General features: G+C 43.3%; 1 protein-coding gene across 9 annotated transcripts in view; it reads right to left on the bottom strand.

Annotated features, from left to right (window-relative positions):
• Nucleotides 1-21,303, bottom strand: part of plekha7a (pleckstrin homology domain containing, family A member 7a) — a 58,793-nt gene that overhangs the window by 11,369 nt on the left and 26,121 nt on the right. For 6 of the 9 annotated variants that reach the window (XM_084672441.1, XM_084672439.1, XM_084672443.1 and 3 more), the window contains 8 exons: nucleotides 17,098-17,181; nucleotides 12,362-12,476; nucleotides 10,035-10,139; nucleotides 9,107-9,179; nucleotides 7,498-7,598; nucleotides 2,981-3,162; nucleotides 1,039-1,566; nucleotides 128-710 (listed from right to left, as the gene is read on the bottom strand). In XM_084672441.1, coding sequence (XP_084528567.1) covers nucleotides 128-710; nucleotides 1,039-1,566; nucleotides 2,981-3,162; nucleotides 7,498-7,598; nucleotides 9,107-9,179; nucleotides 10,035-10,139; nucleotides 12,362-12,476; nucleotides 17,098-17,181 — 1,771 coding nt within the window. Of the gene's footprint in view, nucleotides 1-127; nucleotides 711-1,038; nucleotides 1,567-2,980; nucleotides 3,163-7,497; nucleotides 7,599-9,106; nucleotides 9,180-10,034; nucleotides 10,140-12,361; nucleotides 12,477-15,160; nucleotides 15,294-17,097; nucleotides 17,182-21,303 lie in introns of those variants that run through there. The other 3 variants (XM_084672447.1, XM_084672442.1, XM_084672445.1) reach the window with 2 other exon arrangements.

Consider the following 21,303-nt stretch of genomic DNA (forward strand, 5'->3'; position numbering starts at 1 on the left):
ATTCTGTTGCAGATTGAAAGACCATATATTTTTAATTCTGAGATATACTTTAGCAGTGGTTTACTCATATTGGACTAGTTCCAACGCTAAGGACTCTACTGTGCTACTGTGTCTTAGATCCTCTTACCTTGAGCAACTGAGACTTGGCCCGCCTAGGGGAGCCGGCCAAGGGCATGTCCAGTGCCGATCTCTCCCCCATGGGCCTGACCGTCACACGATCTGCAGGCATGTGTGGTCTGCGAGGGGGAGACAGGGTCCGGCCGTAGCCTGGCGGGGGTCCTGGTGGAGGGATGTCGGAGGGCGATGGAGGTACAGAGATGCAACGGGGCACCTCTGAGGAGGGTCGAGGGGCCGATGGGGGCACGGTGGAGGGGGGCCTTGGGCCAAACGGGTAGTCCGGGGCAGGTGTGTAGAGTGGGGCAGTGGGACTGCCATGGCGGAACTGATGACGCTGCTGCCATTCGTAGAGCTGCCACACAGTGGTGCCCCCTGGGCCCGTTCCTTCCCTGGACAGGGTGCCCGTCTGGGGGTCTGGTGTGAGGCGGAAGTGGCTGAGGCGGTCCTGGGCGTACTTGTACTCACCGTGGCGAGCGGCAGATGGGGGGCTGTGGCGGGGAGTTTTTGGTAAGGACTGGTAGGTCTCCACCCTGCCGAACTTGGGCTGCGTTGGGGGGGTACGACGAGGGAGGGAGCCTTCTCGTGACGTGGGGCTGAGAGGGCCGGACAAAAGGTAAAGAATCAGATCTTCACCTTTTTTATGTTTCAATGAGACACAAAATATTGAGTTATGTGTCTTGTGAATGACTCACCACGTTCTAGCAATCAGAAAACACTAGAGGGAACTATTTAGTATGCTAGTGCACACCATAGCTCAAATAAAAATACAGTGTGCACTATTGCCAATAATATGTTGTACAGTAGAACATTTTGTGTGATTATGATTTATAAATTTTTACGTCAAATATGAAGCCAGGTGATTGTGTATGTGTGCTTCAGAAAGCATCGTCTCAGCCCAGCCGTGTTAAAGCAGTGACCTACACTTTGTGCTCGCCCTTCTGCACCTGCACCCAGTCCTCCACTTGCTCCAACGCGCTCCTCCTTTGCAGCTGCCTTTCCATCGGTGGCAGCGTGGCCCTCTGATATGTCCCCGCCCCTATTCCATTCGGCTCTGGCACTGGCGAGGGGATCAAGCCATTCCTCAAAAAGACACTGGGGGGCAGCGTCGAGGCTGCGCGGGAAGGAGCGCGGGACGGGACACAGGACGGCGCCCTGGAGACGGGCGCAGACACTGAGGCCGAGTCAAAAGGGAGGTCCAGGGGGTTGGTGGGGAAGCTTTTCATGTCTATGGTTCTGGGGACCTCTGTGACTGAAGGAGGGTTTGGATGGATGCTAGCCGCGTCTTCCGTGTCTCTGTGGATCTCGAGAGGTTCTAGGGCCACCCCGTCAGCGAGAGGGTTGGGGACTTCGGAGGTGGTCTTGGTGTGGTTGGTGATGATGTGGTTGGTCTGTGAGACTGCCTGGCCCTCGGATGTATTTGAATTTTCAGATTTCTGACTGTCTGAAGGCCTGGGAGAAGTGGAGGAATGGATAGGGAAAAGATATGGATGTTTCTTTCTTGTTTCCAGTTCTCATTCTTTAGATATATTTTTAATCTTAGTCTCTCCTTTCTAAATAGTCCTGGTCTTCCAAAGCAAGTGTAACAGAAATATTGAGACAAGATATGATATGATATGATATGTATACTGTTTATGTTATACGTGTAAATCTATTCTCTATCCTCACACTCCTCAGATGTTTCAAAAGTTCCAAAGTGTGACCAACATTTCATTTGTCACTTATAATTGAATTTAATCATTTGAGCCAACTGTGACCTAAATGGAAGTGTTGCTCCACATTCCAGTGGTCTTGTGATTTTCGGTAATGACCTGTGACCAATATCTAGCAAATCTAGCCTCATGCTAAGCTGTGCAGCATAGCATTATCCTAGCCTCATACCTGGTTGTTTAGAATAGCAAAACCCTAGTCAGCTAATGAAATGAAAGCTACTTTTCTGGAAAACAAGTCACTGGAAGTTGCTGAATGAGGAGCCACATCTGTGCTGACAGGCGCAATCACTTAGTATTCAAAATAGATGGAGGCTGCTCATTCATCAAAGACGGCATTCCCCAACAGCTATGCATGAAAAGTAGTGTGGTCAATTTGTTTGCCTCCTTCAAAAACTGACAAAAGACAGAACCGGTCAACTCTGATGCTCATTCTCTCGGATTCACACATCTTTCAACGAAACACACAGACACTCTATCTGATGTCTAAAGAGATGCAGTGTTGCAGTGGCCATGGTGTAGTGAAGCTACCTGTCACTCCTGCTGTGGTACTTCTGACAGCGGAACAGATCCTTCCCCAATACAACTCCCCCTCTTCCCCCACCGTGCCCGGGTGTCATCAATCTCTGTCACTCTCTTTTTTATCTTCCACTATCTGTTTGTCAATGTATCTTTCCTCTGTTTCTCTCTCTCTTTTTGACCTCTCTTTCTCCAACCTTTATTTCCAACTCAATATCAGTCACCTAGGGGAGGTGTCAGGTGTCTGAATCTATGCCAACAAACAGTATAGTACAGTGTAGAGGAATGTGTGTGTGTGTTTAAGATTGTAGCCAAGGTCCTGCCCAGTGTAATCTTAGAACAAGGGTTACTGGCAGAAAGAGATAACACTGGCACGCACCCAGTGTCATGCTGCATTCTCCACAGCAAAGGGAAACTCACCCATACAGACACATTCACACACATCCCCAATAACTGCAGCCATTTCTGTCTGAGGTGTCATTCAAGCAGACTGACAGTCAGACAAACAGAAAGAAACTCAATTTAGCACACATATTTACACAAAGCGGCACAGGCAGCCAGGCGAGCACAAACATTGTACTCGGCCACATAGTATTGGACGACTGTACTGTACATTGGGATGTTAGCCTGTGCCGTACCTCTTCAGCATAGTGGTGTGGTTCTGCATGAGGGCAGCCTGGTTCATGGCTTTCACCCAGCCATGCATGTCCTCCTGGGTGTCAGCACTGAAGAAGTACGTTCTCATCCCACTGTGCTCCGCCTGAGAGCCAATCATAGAGTTCCGATTGTAAATGTACGAGCGCATGCCCGTGTGGCTGGCCTATGGAAAGAGAAGTGAGGACAGGTCAGATGAATTACATATGCAGTAGCCAGCCAATAGGGCGATAGGTTGGACACAATGGCAAAATAGAGAGCTACTGTAAAGATATGCCAAGTGGTGAGACATATGAGCATCAGCCAATGAACAGAGACGTATATTAATGACAGCCAATAGAGAAACAACATCTAAAGCATCAGCAAATACAAAAACTGTTAATACAAATATTCAGCCAATAGTGACACAGACACATACTGTATAGCCCAGCCAACAGAAACCAAGGTAAATATCAGCCAAGGAAATTACAGATAAACCAATTAAGAACAGAAACATAGCAACACCAGAAAAGGCCAATCCCAACTCATGACAGGGGCTATTTTGACCTGCATTCAATGAGCACAAAAAAAGTTAATCTGGGATTTGGTTGCTATCCATTTTTGTTCTCCTCTTCTACCTCCCTCTTCTCTACATACTATTCCCTATTCATAATGTCTACCAGTATGTCCGTTTGTACAGAGACAGCTGTGTTCAACAGTTTTGACGAAGCTATTATGGTGGTGTTTTGTCGGTGTTCCCAGTATATATATCACTCTGTATACTCTGGCAATGACGCACAGACCATTACCATTATCTAATCCGGTCCGTTATTTAAATGACAAAATGTAATACTTCCTCGATAGTTTTAGGACAAGAAGGCTAAGCGAGAGAACAGATTTGCAAGACAACAGAGACATGCAAAAGATAATGTTTAAACTAATGAATTTGTTCCTCTGTTTCTTGAATATTTATGCAGAATAATTATGCAAAGGCATGGGAGACTGGTATGGTAATATTTGTGTAATTGTTTTCATTTGGGATGGTTTAATTTCTTTACGTGAATTTCTCCAAATGTCAGAATCTTTTGGGTTTAAGGGAAGGGACTGACAGACAACCCACGAAGACTTTCACATTTACACAACCAAGCAGACAGACTTGGTGGAACCCTCTCAGCCCCAGGCTGTGTCTACGTATAGTCAGGCCGGAAGGTTGTCTCTGTTCCCCGGGGAGCCCTTAAATCTGTTCCCTGGGTTGGTCCGGCCTGGCCTTTAGCCCATGCCTGTACCTACCACAGGACCACAAATTACAGGTGCAGTCAAGTTAGTGTACCTAACATGCTTTTTACAGATATTGGACACATAAGTGCCTGTACGCATCTTCACAAACTCTGCACACTAACAAAATATAGTCATTCCTCAACAAAATATTTGACTTTGTAAGTGGATCAAGTTGTGTTCAACCTAACACACACACACAGGACTAAAATAACAGCCAATAACAGTAGCCCCTCTCTCTCGTCCAGGAATGCTGAGTGGTACACATTCAGCTCTATGTATGAGCGTTGCACCTGCACGCAGAATACTCACTGCTCACCCATGGTAAATTCTTTTTTTCTTTCCTTCTAACCATCTGTCTGTCTCACTCTACTGACTCTTTATTTTATGTGCATATGCAGACAAATCCCAACACTTCACCTACACTACGTTTCCCTCCATTTGGCTCCATTCAGCTGTAAAACACACCTATACACCACTACTCACTCTCTCTTTCAATCTCTTTGTCTCACTCTCTCTTCATCCCATTCCCTTCCCTCCATCCCCAAACTGAAAATAGCTCCTACTCTGTGACAGGAAGGCTAACAATAGCACCATCCTTTTCCATCTCCACACACCCTGTTCTCTCAAACATGCTGTGTTGTTTTTGGTCGCTGGGCTATTTGAATGTCTATTGTGTCTGAAAGATAAGGCCTGGGAGGGCAGGGCGAGGTCAATACTCTGATATATCCAGCAAAGTCACATAAGGGAATACAACCATGCGTACACAAAGCTGTACAAGAATCCCACAGAATTAAACTTTCTGGGATTGACATCCAGATCTATACCTGTATGAAATATTTACATTTACAAAAACAAACAAAAAATGCTCCTAAGCAGTTGCTTAGCAGTGATCTCCAGTATCACCGTATACAGTAAATTAATGTTGTTTATTTATTTCAGTATTTTGTATTTAGTTGTTACCTCAGTTAATGAACAGTGTGATCTTTCCCTGGGGATCAAAAAAGCACTACTCTGCTCTATTCTCTACTAAATAGAGCACATATTTAAAAGCATTATCCACATGGACAGAACACATAGAGACTAATGAGAAAATATAACACACAGATGAGAGTAGGTGAAACAAGAATTATGGCAGGCCACAACCACATCAGATAACAACACACAAGAGTCTCGAGCATGCTCCAAATTGTACGAATATATACTCCGCTTTTGTATATATTCTCATTTTAAAATCAAACCATACTAATGACAAAGAATGACTGAAAAAAATGAACTCTGGTTAAGTATGAAGGGCTGCGAAGGGCCAATACCTATTTATGAGTGGACGATGCACTTGTGTTTCATTGGACGACCTCGCACACTCACAGAAGTCCAACCAAGGCAGCCCACCAATGGGAACAAGAGAGGGTACAGGGTTGAACAAATAGAGGGAGGGTCTCCAACATGAAGCAAGGTTTCCTCAAGATGGAATGTGCATATGTAACTATGGAGATTTTGGGGTTTTACTAAATTGTTCCACTATTTTGGGAGGTGAATGGTAGCAACACAAATGAACATTGATACACATACCCATGTGCACACATACAAAGACAGAAGGGTGTCAACCCCAAAATGGTCCCACACTTCGACACATACAGCACCATTCTAAAGTTTCCATCAGGGGTGGTGGGGTTAAACATGACAAAATGACTATTTAGAAATCTGATAAGGGGTTGGTAGAGATAACCAAGACACCTCATTATCAAACTGAACCTAACTAGTCTGACTTGACTACGGTCAATGATTAATGCTGCAATTTTCTTCCCCGTTTGAATGTGTTTCTGTGTTAGACTTGTTTTTTAATGGCTTGATATCTACAGTGTGAAAAATAGATCTGTCAAATCATCACAATATATTGCAACAGTGCTAAAACAGTATTGTTTCGTAGTGGTCTACCAAGGCATTTTAGAAACAATATGTGAATCAACATTGGACTCTCAAAGGAACTATTGTGAGGATGATGTCAGGACATGAGGACGCAAACTGGTTGGTTCAGTCATTGACTTTCCACCATAACACTAGACTAGCCTTCAGCCACATCATTAATAGACCTGACACTGAAACCTGGTCCATTGACTGTACTTTCAACAGAGGTTTAGATTACCGTGTTGGAAAGAGGGAACAACACAAAAAACTCCCTCCTAAAGAAAGGAAACCACTATCTGGGTATAATACAGAAGAATACAGGATCCATCTAGACAATGACAGATGACAGCTGTAAAAAGCCCATGTCTCTGTGAGAGATGTGTGCCTTTAGTCAAAAGTGGGACAGAATAGACGAGATAAGCATATGGAGGGAAGCTGTAGAAGAGAGTTGGGCAGTTGTGTCTTTTTGTGTTCATATGCAGTAGATGCAAATGGAAGGTGTTTATTAAAGTTATCAATTTTAGCTTCAGAAATCTGTGGAATTTAAGATGTATCAATGACTAAAAATGTTTAAGTAATTTCTAAAGTTAAAACATTGCTTAAACCTTGTAGTCATACAGCCAAAACAACAAAGAGTAGGCCTATCCAATACGAGTGTCATTTTAGCTATTTCAATTCCTTTTATTATTTGATAAATGATCATAGAGGATTATGGATGTGTTCAATGATTTCAGTATTCCTCATTCCTCAACCTCTTTGGGAGGTAGGGAGGCTACTAGTAATTTCACTTTGTTCTTATTTGGTGGAGCTTAAATTGTGTATGGCTGGGGTCTTGTCTTAGATTATTTATACAAATCTGGCCCAAATGTTTTAGGGGGGAATGGGTAACCATGGTAACCATGAAAGATCGAATGAAGTAAATGAAATAATGTCATATTGTATTGTTTGTTTGTAACTGACATTAGTGATATAAACTATGACAGTCTGTCTTCAATGAGTAGTAAACTATTTATGAAGGTAAGTTAACAACAAAATACAATTTCAGAAAGTTAGTCAATTTGCTCAACTTATTTCTAATTGACTGACAATGAAGTAAACTTGCCTTTTTTCTTGGTAAACTAATAGGGCTTTTTGGTGGAAAGATGATGGGATATTCTGACTTAATAGTGATGCAACGACAGCAGAGAACAATAGATGACATTCTTTCCACATTGTGAAAAAAAGATAATTATTTTTTCAATAACCATTCACAAGTAGAACATATATCATAAAAGAAAGACAAAATCAAAAGCAGTATGAAACATCTGAGAGCATGTGAAAGACCAAGCTTGGCTCGTACCTTGAAGGCGTACTTGCGGCTGATGTGGTCCTCTGGCTCCACAGCTGAGATGACATAGCTGGGCAGGGGGATACTACCCAGGACTGACTCCTCCCTGCTGTCTGCAGAGGGAGAGAGACAGAAAAGAGAAAGAGAGAGAAGGTTTCAAATATAAGCTTGAGAGTGTTCAAGATAGAGTGAGCACAGATAAGGGGACATGTCTTGGTGTGTGGTGTGTGTGCGTGGTGTGTATGTGTGTGTGCATGTGACAGAGACCCCACCCCGCCCGACCCCTCTGACACACACCTTTTGACAACCCTTCATATGACAGCACTCTCCTGCCAACTCCTAAGTCAACCCTGTCCTTCTCGTAGCTCCCACTGCCCAACCAACTCCACTATGCCCAACTGGCACTACCCTGTCAAGGAAATAAATATTGAATCTTCACTGCTCCGCTTGCACTGGTTGGTGATGCCACTGCAGCCTTCATGTCAGTCTGGCCTGGCATTAGTATCATGGCACTATGTGCCTCTCTGACATCGACCACAGTCCTATCTTAATGACTTCACACCTCTAAAAATAGAGGGAGGACCTCTCATAAGAGATGTTTTTTGTTCAGTGGACTATGTGACAGCGTGTTAGAATGTGTGCGTTTGTGCATGTGCACGTCTAACCTTGAGAATGAGTTTGTAAGTTTCTATTCTTGTGTGTGTGTGTGTGTTTGTGACAGCAAAAGAATGTGTGTGTCACAGTGTGTGTGTGTGTGTGTGTGTGTGTGTGTGTGTGTGTGTTTTTGTGTGTGTTTGAGTCTGAGGCTAGCAGTGGAGTGTTTGGCTGATAAGTGATAAGGCGGGGCCTTGATTAAATAGTAATTGGTTAAAAATAATTCAAGGAGCTATAGAGGAGACATTACCTACTTGTACTTCATATGAGTCCGAAAAAATATTGTATCTGCCTTCTCCCCAACACACACACGCATTCAATAGCATGGCAAACCAGACCAGGCCAGGCCAATGAGGAGAGATTACATCTTATCAGGATCTATCTGGAAATGGTGCCTATCTCTGTGTGAGTGTTGTGTGTGTGGTTGTGCTCCTCTGTGTATGAGCGAAAGCTGTGACAGCGTGTGTGCGTGTTGTGACAGCACATGCACCTCAGATGTGACAGCATGTGTGTGTGTGTGTGTGTGTGTGTGCGTGTTGAGACAGAATCCTGTGTGTGTGTTAGGAGCCCATGGGAAACCCCAGATTAACACCGGCACTGATTAAACTACTGGCTCTCTCATCAACTCAGACATGCTGATCCAATCTCTTACATAACCTTACACTAACGTAAGGATATGATGGGGAACGTTGAAGGGACATAGCATCCATCCTCAACCAATACTTACTGTTGAGAAATAAAAGCAAAATATGAAAAATGTGCATATCCATTAAATACTGGTGGCAGAATTGAGCAAAGAACCTAACATTTTATTGGCAATCCATCTGGTTGTTACTACAGCAACAGAGCTTTGATGTCAAGAGGACTCAAAAGGAAAAGTATGGATTTCTCCCCATTGAAGCATTGGCCATCCCATCCTTTACCCTAAAGAGAGCCTTGTGGAGCCCAAAGGCTCAGAGCAGCTTACCTTTGTAGTAGAAAAGGCAGTAATCAGCCAGGACAAACCACTTCCTCTTCCATAACCTCATCCCAGAGCTGTCCTGGTGTTGGGCGGCAGGGTGGGGTGGGGGGAAAGAGAGAGAGAGATAAAAGACAGAGAAAGACAGAGAGAGAAAGACATAATAATACCCGTCTATTCTAGTTCATGAGGCCTGTGTTTCTTCCACTTCAAATATATCTTTCAAACCCTCTAAAGAGACGGGTGAGTTTTCTGTAGTGGTGGAAGAAGGGGGGGGGGGGGCTTACACTTCAAAAAGACCCTTTATACACACGGTAATTGAGCTCTGTTTGTTTTCATCTTTTCCCTGGCAGTAATGCGGCATGCTGTGTTATTTTCCTCATGGTAGCAGCAGTAGCAGAGTTTGTTTTGAGGAAATCTGGTAGGAATTTGGCCTTTGAATTTCTGATGTGAAACATGCAAGTGTGTTGTTTGTGCATAAGTGCGCATGTGTGACCATGAAAAGTGTGTGTCTGTTAATAAGATGGAGTACATCGCTTGTAAATAAAAGATAAATGCTACAGTATGTCTCTCTGTCATCACTCTCTCATAGCTGAGTAAACTGTGTCTGTCTTGCTAAAGTGCCACAAGGAAAAACATTTAATAATGGAACAGCGCAGTTGTTTCAAGCCTGTCTGAGGTGCAATGTCTCATTCATTTAGAGGGCATGCGTAAGCACAGGGTCACGGGGTCAACTCTACATCTCATTAAGATACTACGAGATAAGCACCAGACAAAGCCTGGAGACCTCACTGTTTCAGCCAATGAAATAAGTGACCTCATCACCCAATTGACCAATGATCTTAATCCTATATCCCAGCCAATAACTCACATCAAGCAAGCGTACAGTGTGGGATTTGTCTCTGACTTTCTGCCAGTGTGTGTGTGTGTGTCTCACCTGTTTGTAGAGCCATCCTCTCACCACCACTGGGACATTGGGGTTCCTCTTAATGGCTTGGTCTCTCTTACCAAAGCTGTGCACCCTTACACTCAACCTGGAGCCCTGGAGAATCGACACACACACACAAAACACACACATACAGTGAACAATTTCTAAATGGCAAAGAATGTCAGAAAAAGGTCAAAGGTATTATTGAGGGAGGTGGGAGACACAATATGACACAATTGGAAGGAACTGTTGTCTGGAGAGTGACACCAAGGCAGAACCAATCTTCAGGTGTCAAATGTAAACACTTTAGACGCACCTGCCATGACAGTACCGATCCATCACAGCCCATTTATTTAAGTGCCTATTGTGATAGCAATAATTAGCCTGGTAGGAGCAGATAAAGTCTTAACAGGCTATCTGACTGTCAAAAGAACAGTTTGTTATGGCTGCCTGAACACCATTTCTGGCCTGAGTAATAGTTTCGGCTGAGATTTCCAATAAAAGAAAACGCACATTATTATGCGTTGCAGTGTGTAAGGCTAAATCTCGTCAATTGTGCATATCATTGTCAGAGACACCTCTAACATCAGTGCTCTGCATATTATTAAACCTCTCAATAAGCAGTAGCATCTATACCAGCAGTAGCAATTATACCATGTCTGTGTGCCTTTCTTCAAGGTCCCATGTGTGTTTGTACATGTAATTAAACCTTCCAAAGACACCAGATCAAAGCCACTCAACTCAACACTTATCACCTGCTCCAACCCCCTCGAACACACACACAACCTGTATTCTCAATCCGCCACCGACACACAGGGACATGTTGACGCCAAACTGAAGGCGTGGGTCTTGTGGTATTAGCGTGTGACGGTCACGGCTCTGGGACTTCTTAACAGCCCGCAGGAGTTGAAACACATTTTCTCATTATGAGACCAGTGGCTAACCAAGGGTGCTGCGTTTGACGGTAAACAGCTGAAGCGTTGTCTAACTGATTCCCCTGTCTGCGTGTGTGTGTGTGTCATGAAGTTCTATTTTCATACAGTAAATTCCCAGAGAAGCCTAAGGGTACGAGGCTCTACGATCTGAGAGATGGATCGGAGAATTACTCCTGGTTTTGTCTTTAAACATTTACATTACAGTACTTTTTAGTTAAGTCAAAATGACAGGACGAAGACAAACCCCATGACAGATCTTCACACGGCACCAGCTATGGTTTAGCCCTGTTTTTCTGTCTTTGAGGATGAGAATTGCTGTCATTAGAAGGTTTCTGTTTTTGTTGCACTGGCATCATTAAAATGGTCAGATGCTCCACCAGGTACTGTAAAAGCACCAATATTGTCAGTGTCACAGATAATAACCATTTCAATGAGTATTTGTACAGTAAATTACATAGGAGAAAATCTGTTTACACAGGGCTCTCCATTGGAAGTCAGTCTGTACAAAAGTCCTGCATAACTGTGCCAAGCAGGACTCCCAAAAGGCACAGAATGCACTCGATCCATTTTAAAGCCACACTGATATATAAAAAATTGTCCTGGCAAGCACACGACACACATTGGTAGAAAATGATTCATACTTCTAGGAGCTGAATAGGAGGTTTAGATAAATATTGGTGGTTCTATATATGAGTTGCATTGATCCAGCAATGAGAAGAGGACTTGAGGGAGGACAGACAGGTAAACCCAACGATGCAGTGGTGAAAGGCTTCATGGTATCGAGTGGCAACAGAAGATGTCTGTGAGATGGATGTTGTAGTGATCTGTTCCTGTATGCTGCACTGGATCACAGTCAAAGTGCATCTCTAGATAAGCTGGACTTACACACCAACTCAATTATCCAAAAAAGACAGGTTTATTAGAAGTTTGATTAATTAGAACCTGGCTTTCCACCTCTGCCATCTTCTTTAATTAAGCCATTCGGACAGAACAGTCATCCTGACTGGTGGGCCTGATTGGGCGCTGGCTGTAACTAGACAGCCCACCCAGAACGGACCCCAGCCATTCATCATCAACCATAATACGTTTGAGCCAGAAGACAATTCTTAGAAGCAGTTAAAACAGGCTCTACTGGTCAACCAGTGTACCAAGGTGTTAAAGAACAATCTCATTGTAGAGCATTTAGAAAAGCACTGTAGATTAACGTGGCAGTTGACGTTCATTATTGATGTACCAGTTAAAAGTTTATTAGCTTGTAAAGGAATTTTAACCTTGCCTGAAGAATACTACTTTTCTCCTTGTTGGACACCATGTACTAAAAGGGAATCTCTAATGACAAAATCAACGTCACACGATTCAAATAGATTTCATTAAGAACAGCCAGACCCTAACACAACTGACCTTTGACACTGAGGTGGTGTCCGCGGTGGACGTGGTGACGGCGGTGGAGGCCTCGCTGACGGTGCTGGAGGGCCGCAGGTCTGCAGCCGGTAGCCTGGACATGCGTCCACTTGGCCTGGTCAGAGAGAGTCAATGGGTTACACGTGTGTGTGAGGGTATCATTGTGTGTATAAACCACATCCGACATTGACAGACAACTATGAGACTTCCCATGTTAACAGATGCACACGCGAACACGCACATGTGAAGCAGCTGAATGGAACTATTGGGCAACTATGGGTGCCTATTGGACAGTGATGAACCGACAGGAGGGCCGATAGGTTTGTAAGTGTAGCGTCACTCTAAACAGATTTATAGTTTACCATTTACTTTGTAGCTTTGCCAATAGACATTGATTGCCCCTGCTTCTATGGGCCACTTCTTCTTCCCATGTTACACTTCTGATAAGCAGCTCGAGCTGAGTGTTTTGAATAATGAATGAAAGACTTAATGTCAGCTGAACAGAATACGATTCACCATTGACTCCGACAATGGTTTAAACACGGTTTAAAAACATGTTTTTGAATCAGGGCTGCGGTTACAGACACTTGGCATCAAAAATCGAACCCTCTGTTGACTCTTTGCTTTGCCCTTTACTTTATAAAGATCGTAATTTTGTTTTTTTTCAGTGACAGAAGTGGCCTTCCACCGTTCATCACAGACACACACACACATTCACAACAAAAGCATTCACACATACATAGGCACAATAGCGCACACAATTGCAGCCAATATAACGCTCAGGCACGACCACATCTACAAATCACATTAACAATGACTTGGCCCAGAATTCGCTGGAGCCCATTTCCCAATCCCAATGTAAATCTCAAAGACAGCATGTGGGCGAGACAGAAATAGAACTAGAAACTTTCAGATCTAGGGACCAAAGATCCAGGAGGCGCCGACAGAACTGACAAATTAGACCCCATTTATGCCCAGCAAAGAAACAGCTTTTTTTTAATCATCCACAGAAAGAAGAGTCTGTCCTTTCTGACCAGACATTTTCTACAAGAAACAGACAAAAACCCTCTGAAAGGTTAATGAATACCCCATCAATAACAGGTCATGTTTAGGGTTCCCAAAGAGAGGACAGCCCATGAACCAGATCTTATGGGATTTCATTCAGGCTAAATCAGAGATGAGGCTTTTTGGTACGTATGCCCTTTGTTTTACTAATGAGCACCAACAAAATAATGTCCCTGGCTTAAAGATGGTAGTGCAAGGGAAATGTGCATGTTTTTTTAACTGTAGTTATTGCACCTTAGCTGTATGCTGCCACTATATTAGGGGACTTCTCTCCACACGATATGAAGATAGTTCAATCAGAAAAGTGATGAGAGGCTGTAGGCATCTGGCCAACTAGGGCAACAGGGACTCAACACATACTCACATCTACTATGCTTAAACGAGCACCACAGAGAACGTTTGACAGTTCGGGCTGGGAAAGATCCCTTTGAATCTCTTCAAAGCAGGAGCCAGATCTAAACAATGCAATGCAGATCCTTAATTTGGGGATTTATATATACTACCAATGAAACACTTCCCTTCCTTCTCTATTTACCATAGCACTTTAATGGTAAAACCAAAGCCTTAATGAAGGCTGTTCAAGGCGACAAGGTATATCTCAAGATGTGTGTATTGTAGGCAGTAAGAAGAAACCATAACACTTGTTACTATAAATGAGCTGATTCAAAACTGTTTTCAAGTTAGGGTTTGCAACTTTGAACTCATCCTTCCAGACTGAGAGGACACAAGGATAAGGACTCAAGACAGGGCCTTCTTGAACTGCAGACACACTTCTAACTTCTCGGCCGTCAACTGAATGCCCCGGGTGAAATTGACCCCTTCTGCTGACATGGCGACGTTCAACAAAAGTCTTGATGAGGGCGCCAATTCTTATGTGAGAGAGTCATCACATGGCTGGCATCGTTTTGTCCTGGGCTCACAGACCCATGGCAATGCGCAGGGGAGGAGAAAGAGAGAGAGAGATTAAGACATACAAAGAGGAGAGAGAAGGACGAGGCACAACGAGAGGATGAGACAAATAAATAAATGAGGTAAAAAGAGAGAGAGAGCGAGAGAGAAATAGAGAGAGAGAGACAAAGCAATGGATGTACACACTAAGACAGAGAGAAAGAAAGAGGCTGACAAACAAGACAAGAGAGTGCAGAGGTAACAAACTTAGAAACGCAGACCCAGACCCAGACAGCCTAAGAAGTTATTCCATCGCTCCGATACAAAAATAAGACCTGATAAGGGGCCCTTACAAGCTGTAAAGACCTGACACTTTATAGCCACTCCGGTCTCTGATAACCTCAGCCATGCAGGCCTGTCGACGCCAGTCTGCTCTGGCCCACTCAGAATGATTCAAGATGGGGCTTTCACCCTCCCGGTGATTTGAGCGACTTGTAGATATGGTGCGCTACGGGCTACAAGCTGTGTTTTGTCTGTGTTTACACAGGGTATATATTACGGTGAGATTATGCAAATCCTCTATAGTTCACAACGGTGAGAAGCAGACTTGTTCTTCCACTCAGCGCCTATAGAACAGCATTATGACATGCGGTATGCTGCTCATAATAACTGACTGCACCTCCTATTAGATACTTCAAAATCTGCAAATGCACAAATATGCTCTCTTTCTCTCACATATGCTGGACTCACACACAAACATACTTTAATGCACCCACTCACACAAACACACACACATCCATACATACACACGCACACACAGATTGTGAAGTGGTAAGTTCTCTCAACTGTTCCTGCTGTGTATGTGGTACAGGGGTCCAGGCTGAGTGGTAGTGACACATTATCTGAGTGGTTCATACAGGCCCTGCACGCCCACATAGCTGTTAATGAGCCGGATCCATCAGAACATGGCAGGGGAATGTGCCCTCCTATTCTCTCCCAGGCAAAAACACTGAGAGCTGGAATGGAAAGGCAAAGGGAGAAAGAGGGTCAGAGAGAGAGAAAGACTATGAAAGAATGAGAGAAGATTATAGAGAATGAGATAAATAGATGTCTGTCTGTGTGTGAGTGAGTGAGTGAGTGAGTGAGTGAGTGAGTGAGTGTGTGTGTGTGTGTGTGTGTGTGTGTGTGAGAGAGAGAGAGACAGAGAGAGAGAGAGAGAGAGAGAGAGAGAGAGAGAGAGAGAGAGAGAGAGAGAGAGAGAGAGAGAGAGAGAGAGAGAGAGAGAGAGAGAGAGAGAAAAGTAGGATGGTGAGTCTTTGTATGGCAAGCCTCTATAAAAAAATATTGCTTCACTGTGATCTGTGATGCTTTTATTGGAAAAGAAGAAATCTTTTTTTAATTTCCTGTATAATTTTTTTAAAGTAAATATCTATGATAAGCAACGTCAGGGTAGAAGAAAAATAACTATTGCACTACTAGAGTACAATAAAACAGGATTAGGGTAGGAACTGGAATAACATGTATTTTCAAAGCATCATATAGTATTGTTTATTTATTCTGTACATTGATGACTTCTATATAATAAGGTAAACATCGGCACATCTATCCTGTATTAATTTCACAATTTTCAATACACGTCCAGTGTAATTTGTTTTCAACAGAATCATTTTAGCAGAATGACGCTTGCTGTGGACCCTCTTAAACCTATATCATCTTGTGCCAACTTTGGTCCCTGAGGAAATTGTTGCAAATCAAATAGCAGATTGACTCATCTCCAGTCCTATGCTTAAGAGGAGAACACAGCACAGGAGAGACACTCCAAAGAGCTCTGTCTCTCCCCCACCAAGGGTACTGGGAGTTAGCTAAGGACACACATGCTGGAAGCAAAACAAAGGATGGAGAGATGAGAGGCGGAAGCACAGAGAGACGGAAGGGGGTGAAATGAAAAAGTAAGAGCTACTGTAGAGAGACGAGCTGCAACGTGACATCTAGCTTTGGTTAAACACAACTTTTCCTGTTGTTCTGAATCAGGTGGATGTTAATTGCCATTATATGATCATCCACTTGTAAAATCTACCTGTTTTAATGTCACATCTAATCACAGCCTGAAGTGGAACTCTTCCACCAGCAGTCTGGTATTTGAGACAGTCATGCCTAGTAGCAGCCAGAAAATCAGACTGCGTCTGGACTCCCAGAGAGACAATCCTATCAGCCTACTACACACAACGTGATGAGAAGATTAGTACACAATCATACCCACAAGAGTCTACCTATATATATAGTACATCTTGTTTGAGTATTGTATTCCAAACTGAGTTTTGTAATATACAAAATAATAACATTGCAAACCTTATTTTTAATCCTAACTACACAAACTGTCTTTTCAGTGTCACTAAATGTCTTCATACTTCAATAACAGGTTGTGACAAACAATTCCAAGAATCTAAGACTCTCTAAACTGTTCACAAAGTTAGGACAGGTTTCCCAGACACAGACGAGCTTCATTCTAAACTAATACCACTTATAATGGAGCCATATCTTTGTGAAATGTCTCCAGACTCAATTTGTCCAGAAAAACTCTCTTTACATTCTACTAAAGTGTATATACCCAATCGATTCCAAAGAAGCTTGGTCGTGTATAATTGAAGTTTCACAAATAGACCCAGTGGCAAGGACATTCCTGATGAGTCACTGGCATTAATGGGGCCTGCAGCCAACATACCAGAGATCCTGGCAACAATACATTGTCATCGCTAGATTAGCAGCGGAAGCGTAGTACTCACTGTTCCTGAAGTATAAAATCCACGCTATCTGCAGACACCTGTCCCGTCCCAGGGTGCAAGAAAGTGGTGGCCCTCTGGTTATGACTGTGGCGACAAAACAAGAGAAACAGGAGGCATGGGGGTGGGGTATAGAAGGGAGGGGGAAATGTGGAACAAAATTAGCAACCTTGCCTGTTGAGCGACGCTGCGGTCACTGCAATGGATTTTCACAAGCTCTATTTGCATGTAGACACAAGATGATCATTTGTAGGGGCATAACAGGGTTTATAAATACAGCTCCCTCCTCTCCACAACCACAGAGACACACAGAAACATTCCCCCACAGACACACTCCTCAACCCAAGGCCCCCGCTCCGTCTCCAACCTCCCCCCTTACTTTCCCAGTCGTGTGTAGAATGTGAGTTGAGGCTGCGGGCCCCATTTCTGGACAACTGATGCAATCGCATCCTGACAAACTGTCAGGCTTCACACACAATACGAGGGAGAGGAGTTGGCCAGAATTGATTTTAATCTCAGTCTTTTCGGGTCTCTACCAGTGTGTAAAAAAAAAAAAACAGCCCCAGGGATAAACAGGGCAGAGGAGGGCTGGATGGCAGGTGGCTTGTGTCTTGCATTGAAGCTAACGTGTCAATAAGGCTGTTAACAATGAATCTGTTTGATCCAATCCTCAACACAGGAGCGATGGCTTGACATGTAGGACAACTCAACCCTCGTTGACCATCCTCCCCACAGAGCCCTCCTCCATATACAGTAGCACCAGTCTGCTTCTCTCCGTGTCAGAAGTGATGTGGAGTGACAGCTAAGACCTCGCTTCCTGGTTTTAAAATGGGAGAAGCGCTATGGACCGACCAACAGGGAAGGAGGCCTGTGTGGAGAGGGTTGCTGTCGTTCCGTCTGCTTGAGTGATGTGACAAACAGGAAAGCACACACAGCACCAGACGAGAAGAAAGAGTGCACCCACACGTGTCAAACATCGACTGCAGAACAAACAAACAAAAAAGTGTGTTCACCAGAATTGAAGGTTCTAAGCATAAAGGTTGGCTTTGTTTGAATTTCAATAGTCCAAGAAATGCGTGACATAATGGATGGCATTGAGAGGGCAGCACCTACCCTCAACAGAACTTCCAGTTATGAGTTATGAATGATGACGTTCTCTCGATGCCTTATCAAATTCAACAGCCAACGCAATAATATCGCAGGCAATGTCATCGCTGTGGTACTTGCAAACAACCAGAGAAAAAGAATTACAGCTGGAACACTACTATATGTTTTGGTTACTGTGTAAATTACCTTGTACACAGGAAAATACTCAATATAATAATCATAATACATCATCTTATTATTTTGGAATGGCACCAGCCTCACTGACATTCAATACACATGAAAACCTGAATGGTTTATTTGTAATCTGATTGACGCAACGGTTGAACCATAGTTCCACGGCTGGTTGCTCTTACACTGCATATGAATGGAATATGGTATTGATTTCCTTGGCAGTCATTTTCCACTGTGCCGGCAAATTTAATTTGAGTGGGTTTAAAATGGTCTCAAGATGTTGAATGGTATAGTTCTATTTTGGGAAAATGCTTTTAGTGTCACAGGTTCAGTTTTTTTGTGTGTAAACCATTACACTAAAATCTAAAGGGTCTTTTAAAGTAAAAAAAATACAACACTTTTTTCTTTACTCCAATGACTTCTTTGATTCCATGTTTGAATTGTGAGCCAGGAGTTCACTAGGAAAATGTTTTATTTCACTTTAATGAGTTAATGATTTGTTGATATATGAGAGACAGGCTTCATTATGCATAGAGATACCACCCTCTTATCAAGGCAGGTAGTGAAGCTCTCTTGTAAACAGCTATCCATACATGCAGTTGAAAGGGTTGGGTGTCATGTCTTGTGTGACCCCCTCGTCTGTTGTGTTCTCATAACATTCATGAGGGACGGGTGGCTGATGCTGGATCACACAAACACATATGACTCCCTGACAGCGGTCACACACACACACCTCCCACACAAATAGTGCACTACAAACACTGACAAAGATACTGTAAGTGAACTCACATAAACACTGAGATACACCCACAAGCACATTTAACATACCACATATAAACACCAAGTCCAAACAAACACACACACAAAAATACATACATATCAATGCACCTGCTGTATCACATGACCTAATACTGTATATCTGTCAACACCTTCACTATACCTCTAAGGCCTCGCCTCGATTTCAAGGAAATCTTGTTTGTTCAACTTTGTTTTCTCACTTCCTCTGAAGAACCTAAGCTTCTTCTTTTTTCATACCTGGAACCAGACATTTAAGTTATTACAGATTCATCAAAACTGTTTGGCTGGAAGTCTTCTCCAATCAATGATAAAACAATTCCATGTGGATGCTTTCACTGTTTTCCTTTAATCGAGCCTCGTTAAAAACAAAGGAACGAGTTGTTTCTTACTTGTCCTTGTCTGTGTCTGGACAAATACTGTTTAATGCCACAGTTACTGACATTTCCTTAATCACCACACACATGAAGGCGCTTATACCTCCAGGGTGATTGCAATTGAAAAGGGCAGTATCCCTTGCTTTGAACAGCAGCTCTCCTGTCTATTCAATGGACGGTTTGGCTCCATATCTGGCGACGCGGGGTAGGTTTAGACAGATCGGTCCAAAATATCTATTTGGTTAGTGGGTGCGTTTGCCAGTCAAAGGTCAGGTCTATTTAAAGATAGAGAGATAGATAGATAGATAGATAGAGAGAGAGAGAGAGAGAGAGAGAGAGAGAGAGAGAGAGAGAGAGAGAGAGAGAGAGAGAGAGAGAGAGAAAGAAAGAAAGAAAAAAAGAGAAAGAGAGAGAGAGAGAGAGAGAGAGAGAGAGAGAGAGAGAGAGAGAGAGAGAGAGAGAGAGAGAGAGAGAGAGAGGATGGGGGTTGTTGGTTTGTAATAAAGGAACTGAGGGAGACCTTCCCTATTTGGAACATGCTGGAGGAAACGTTGGTATGTGTGTCTGTGTGCGACCGTCTGACTTTTTGAGTCAGACGACTCTTTGTGCCCGTTTGTGTGTGTCAGTGAGCATTTGCGTTCTTTTCTGAACAAGCCCAAAGACCTTTCAGGGTAAACTGCAGGCAGTGAATGAGCCAACAATCAGTAATCAGCCTTTTGTCACAAGCATGAAGAGCCTCAGGTGTCATCATAAATCAACCGCTGGAAGAATAACACCAGCTCTCCTACTCATTAATACAGGAACACATTTTAACACCAACTTAACACGTTTCATACAGTAACATGCTCTTAAGAGTTATGGAGCTCATACTGTGATAATGAATACCCACAACTCAACCATGCCAGCATCCACAGAGTAGACAGATGGATGTACAGCCATGAAAACACGCACAGACAAATAAACTGCCAAGACCTTAATACAAGTTATTTCAGAGTGAGTTGGATGGACTGAGTTTCATCGTTTCCCTTGAATCAATTTCTCTTCGCCTACATATAATTGATACCGCGAAAATATTTATAAAGTGTGATTTACTGTAGCACACACTAAAACAAGTCAGTCTTTTTATGGCTACTACTCCAAGTTCCGTCAAGTAAGTTCTGACGGTAATTACTGTCATAATCTTAAAGAAAATAAATTAATCAGACAATATTACAACCAGGTCAGTCATCTGAGTTAAGTCCAACAGCTCAACATAGCTTGAATTAGCTATGGGTAACTGTATCCACATTTGACTACAAATAACCACCTCAGCTTTACAACCCTGTACTGAAAGGTGCATCCAACGGCAGCTCTAACACCGCTTCGGCATGGCTTTGTCTCTATTTCCCTCGAGCCAATGGCAGATCGCTGCTGCGGTTTCAGCACTGCCCTCTCTGTCAATGTCACCGCAAAAGTTTAACCCTATAGCTTAGTGCAACCTTGATTGCCCCCGCCCCTACCATCTGTCTCTCTTTTTTCTCTCTCACAACTCGGAGAGTAGCCTAAAAAAAGAATGCACAACTGAAATAGACTCGATGGCTTATAGTTTGTAGAATATCCATGGTCTATGCAAGGAGTCTTAGGCCCAGTTTACCTGGTTCCCCATGGTTACGGTGTTCTGTCTATCACTCCGCTGGTCAGTCTTCCCCGGGTAGGAATGTGTGTGGTGTGAGAGTGTAAGCTCATCCCACGTTTGTGTTTAGCAGGAGGTAAAGTGGCA

This window comes from Hypomesus nipponensis, chromosome 14 (genome assembly GCF_054491055.1).
Source record: "Hypomesus nipponensis isolate SF chromosome 14, ASM5449105v1, whole genome shotgun sequence".
Classification (NCBI taxonomy): Eukaryota; Metazoa; Chordata; class Actinopteri; order Osmeriformes; family Osmeridae; genus Hypomesus; species Hypomesus nipponensis.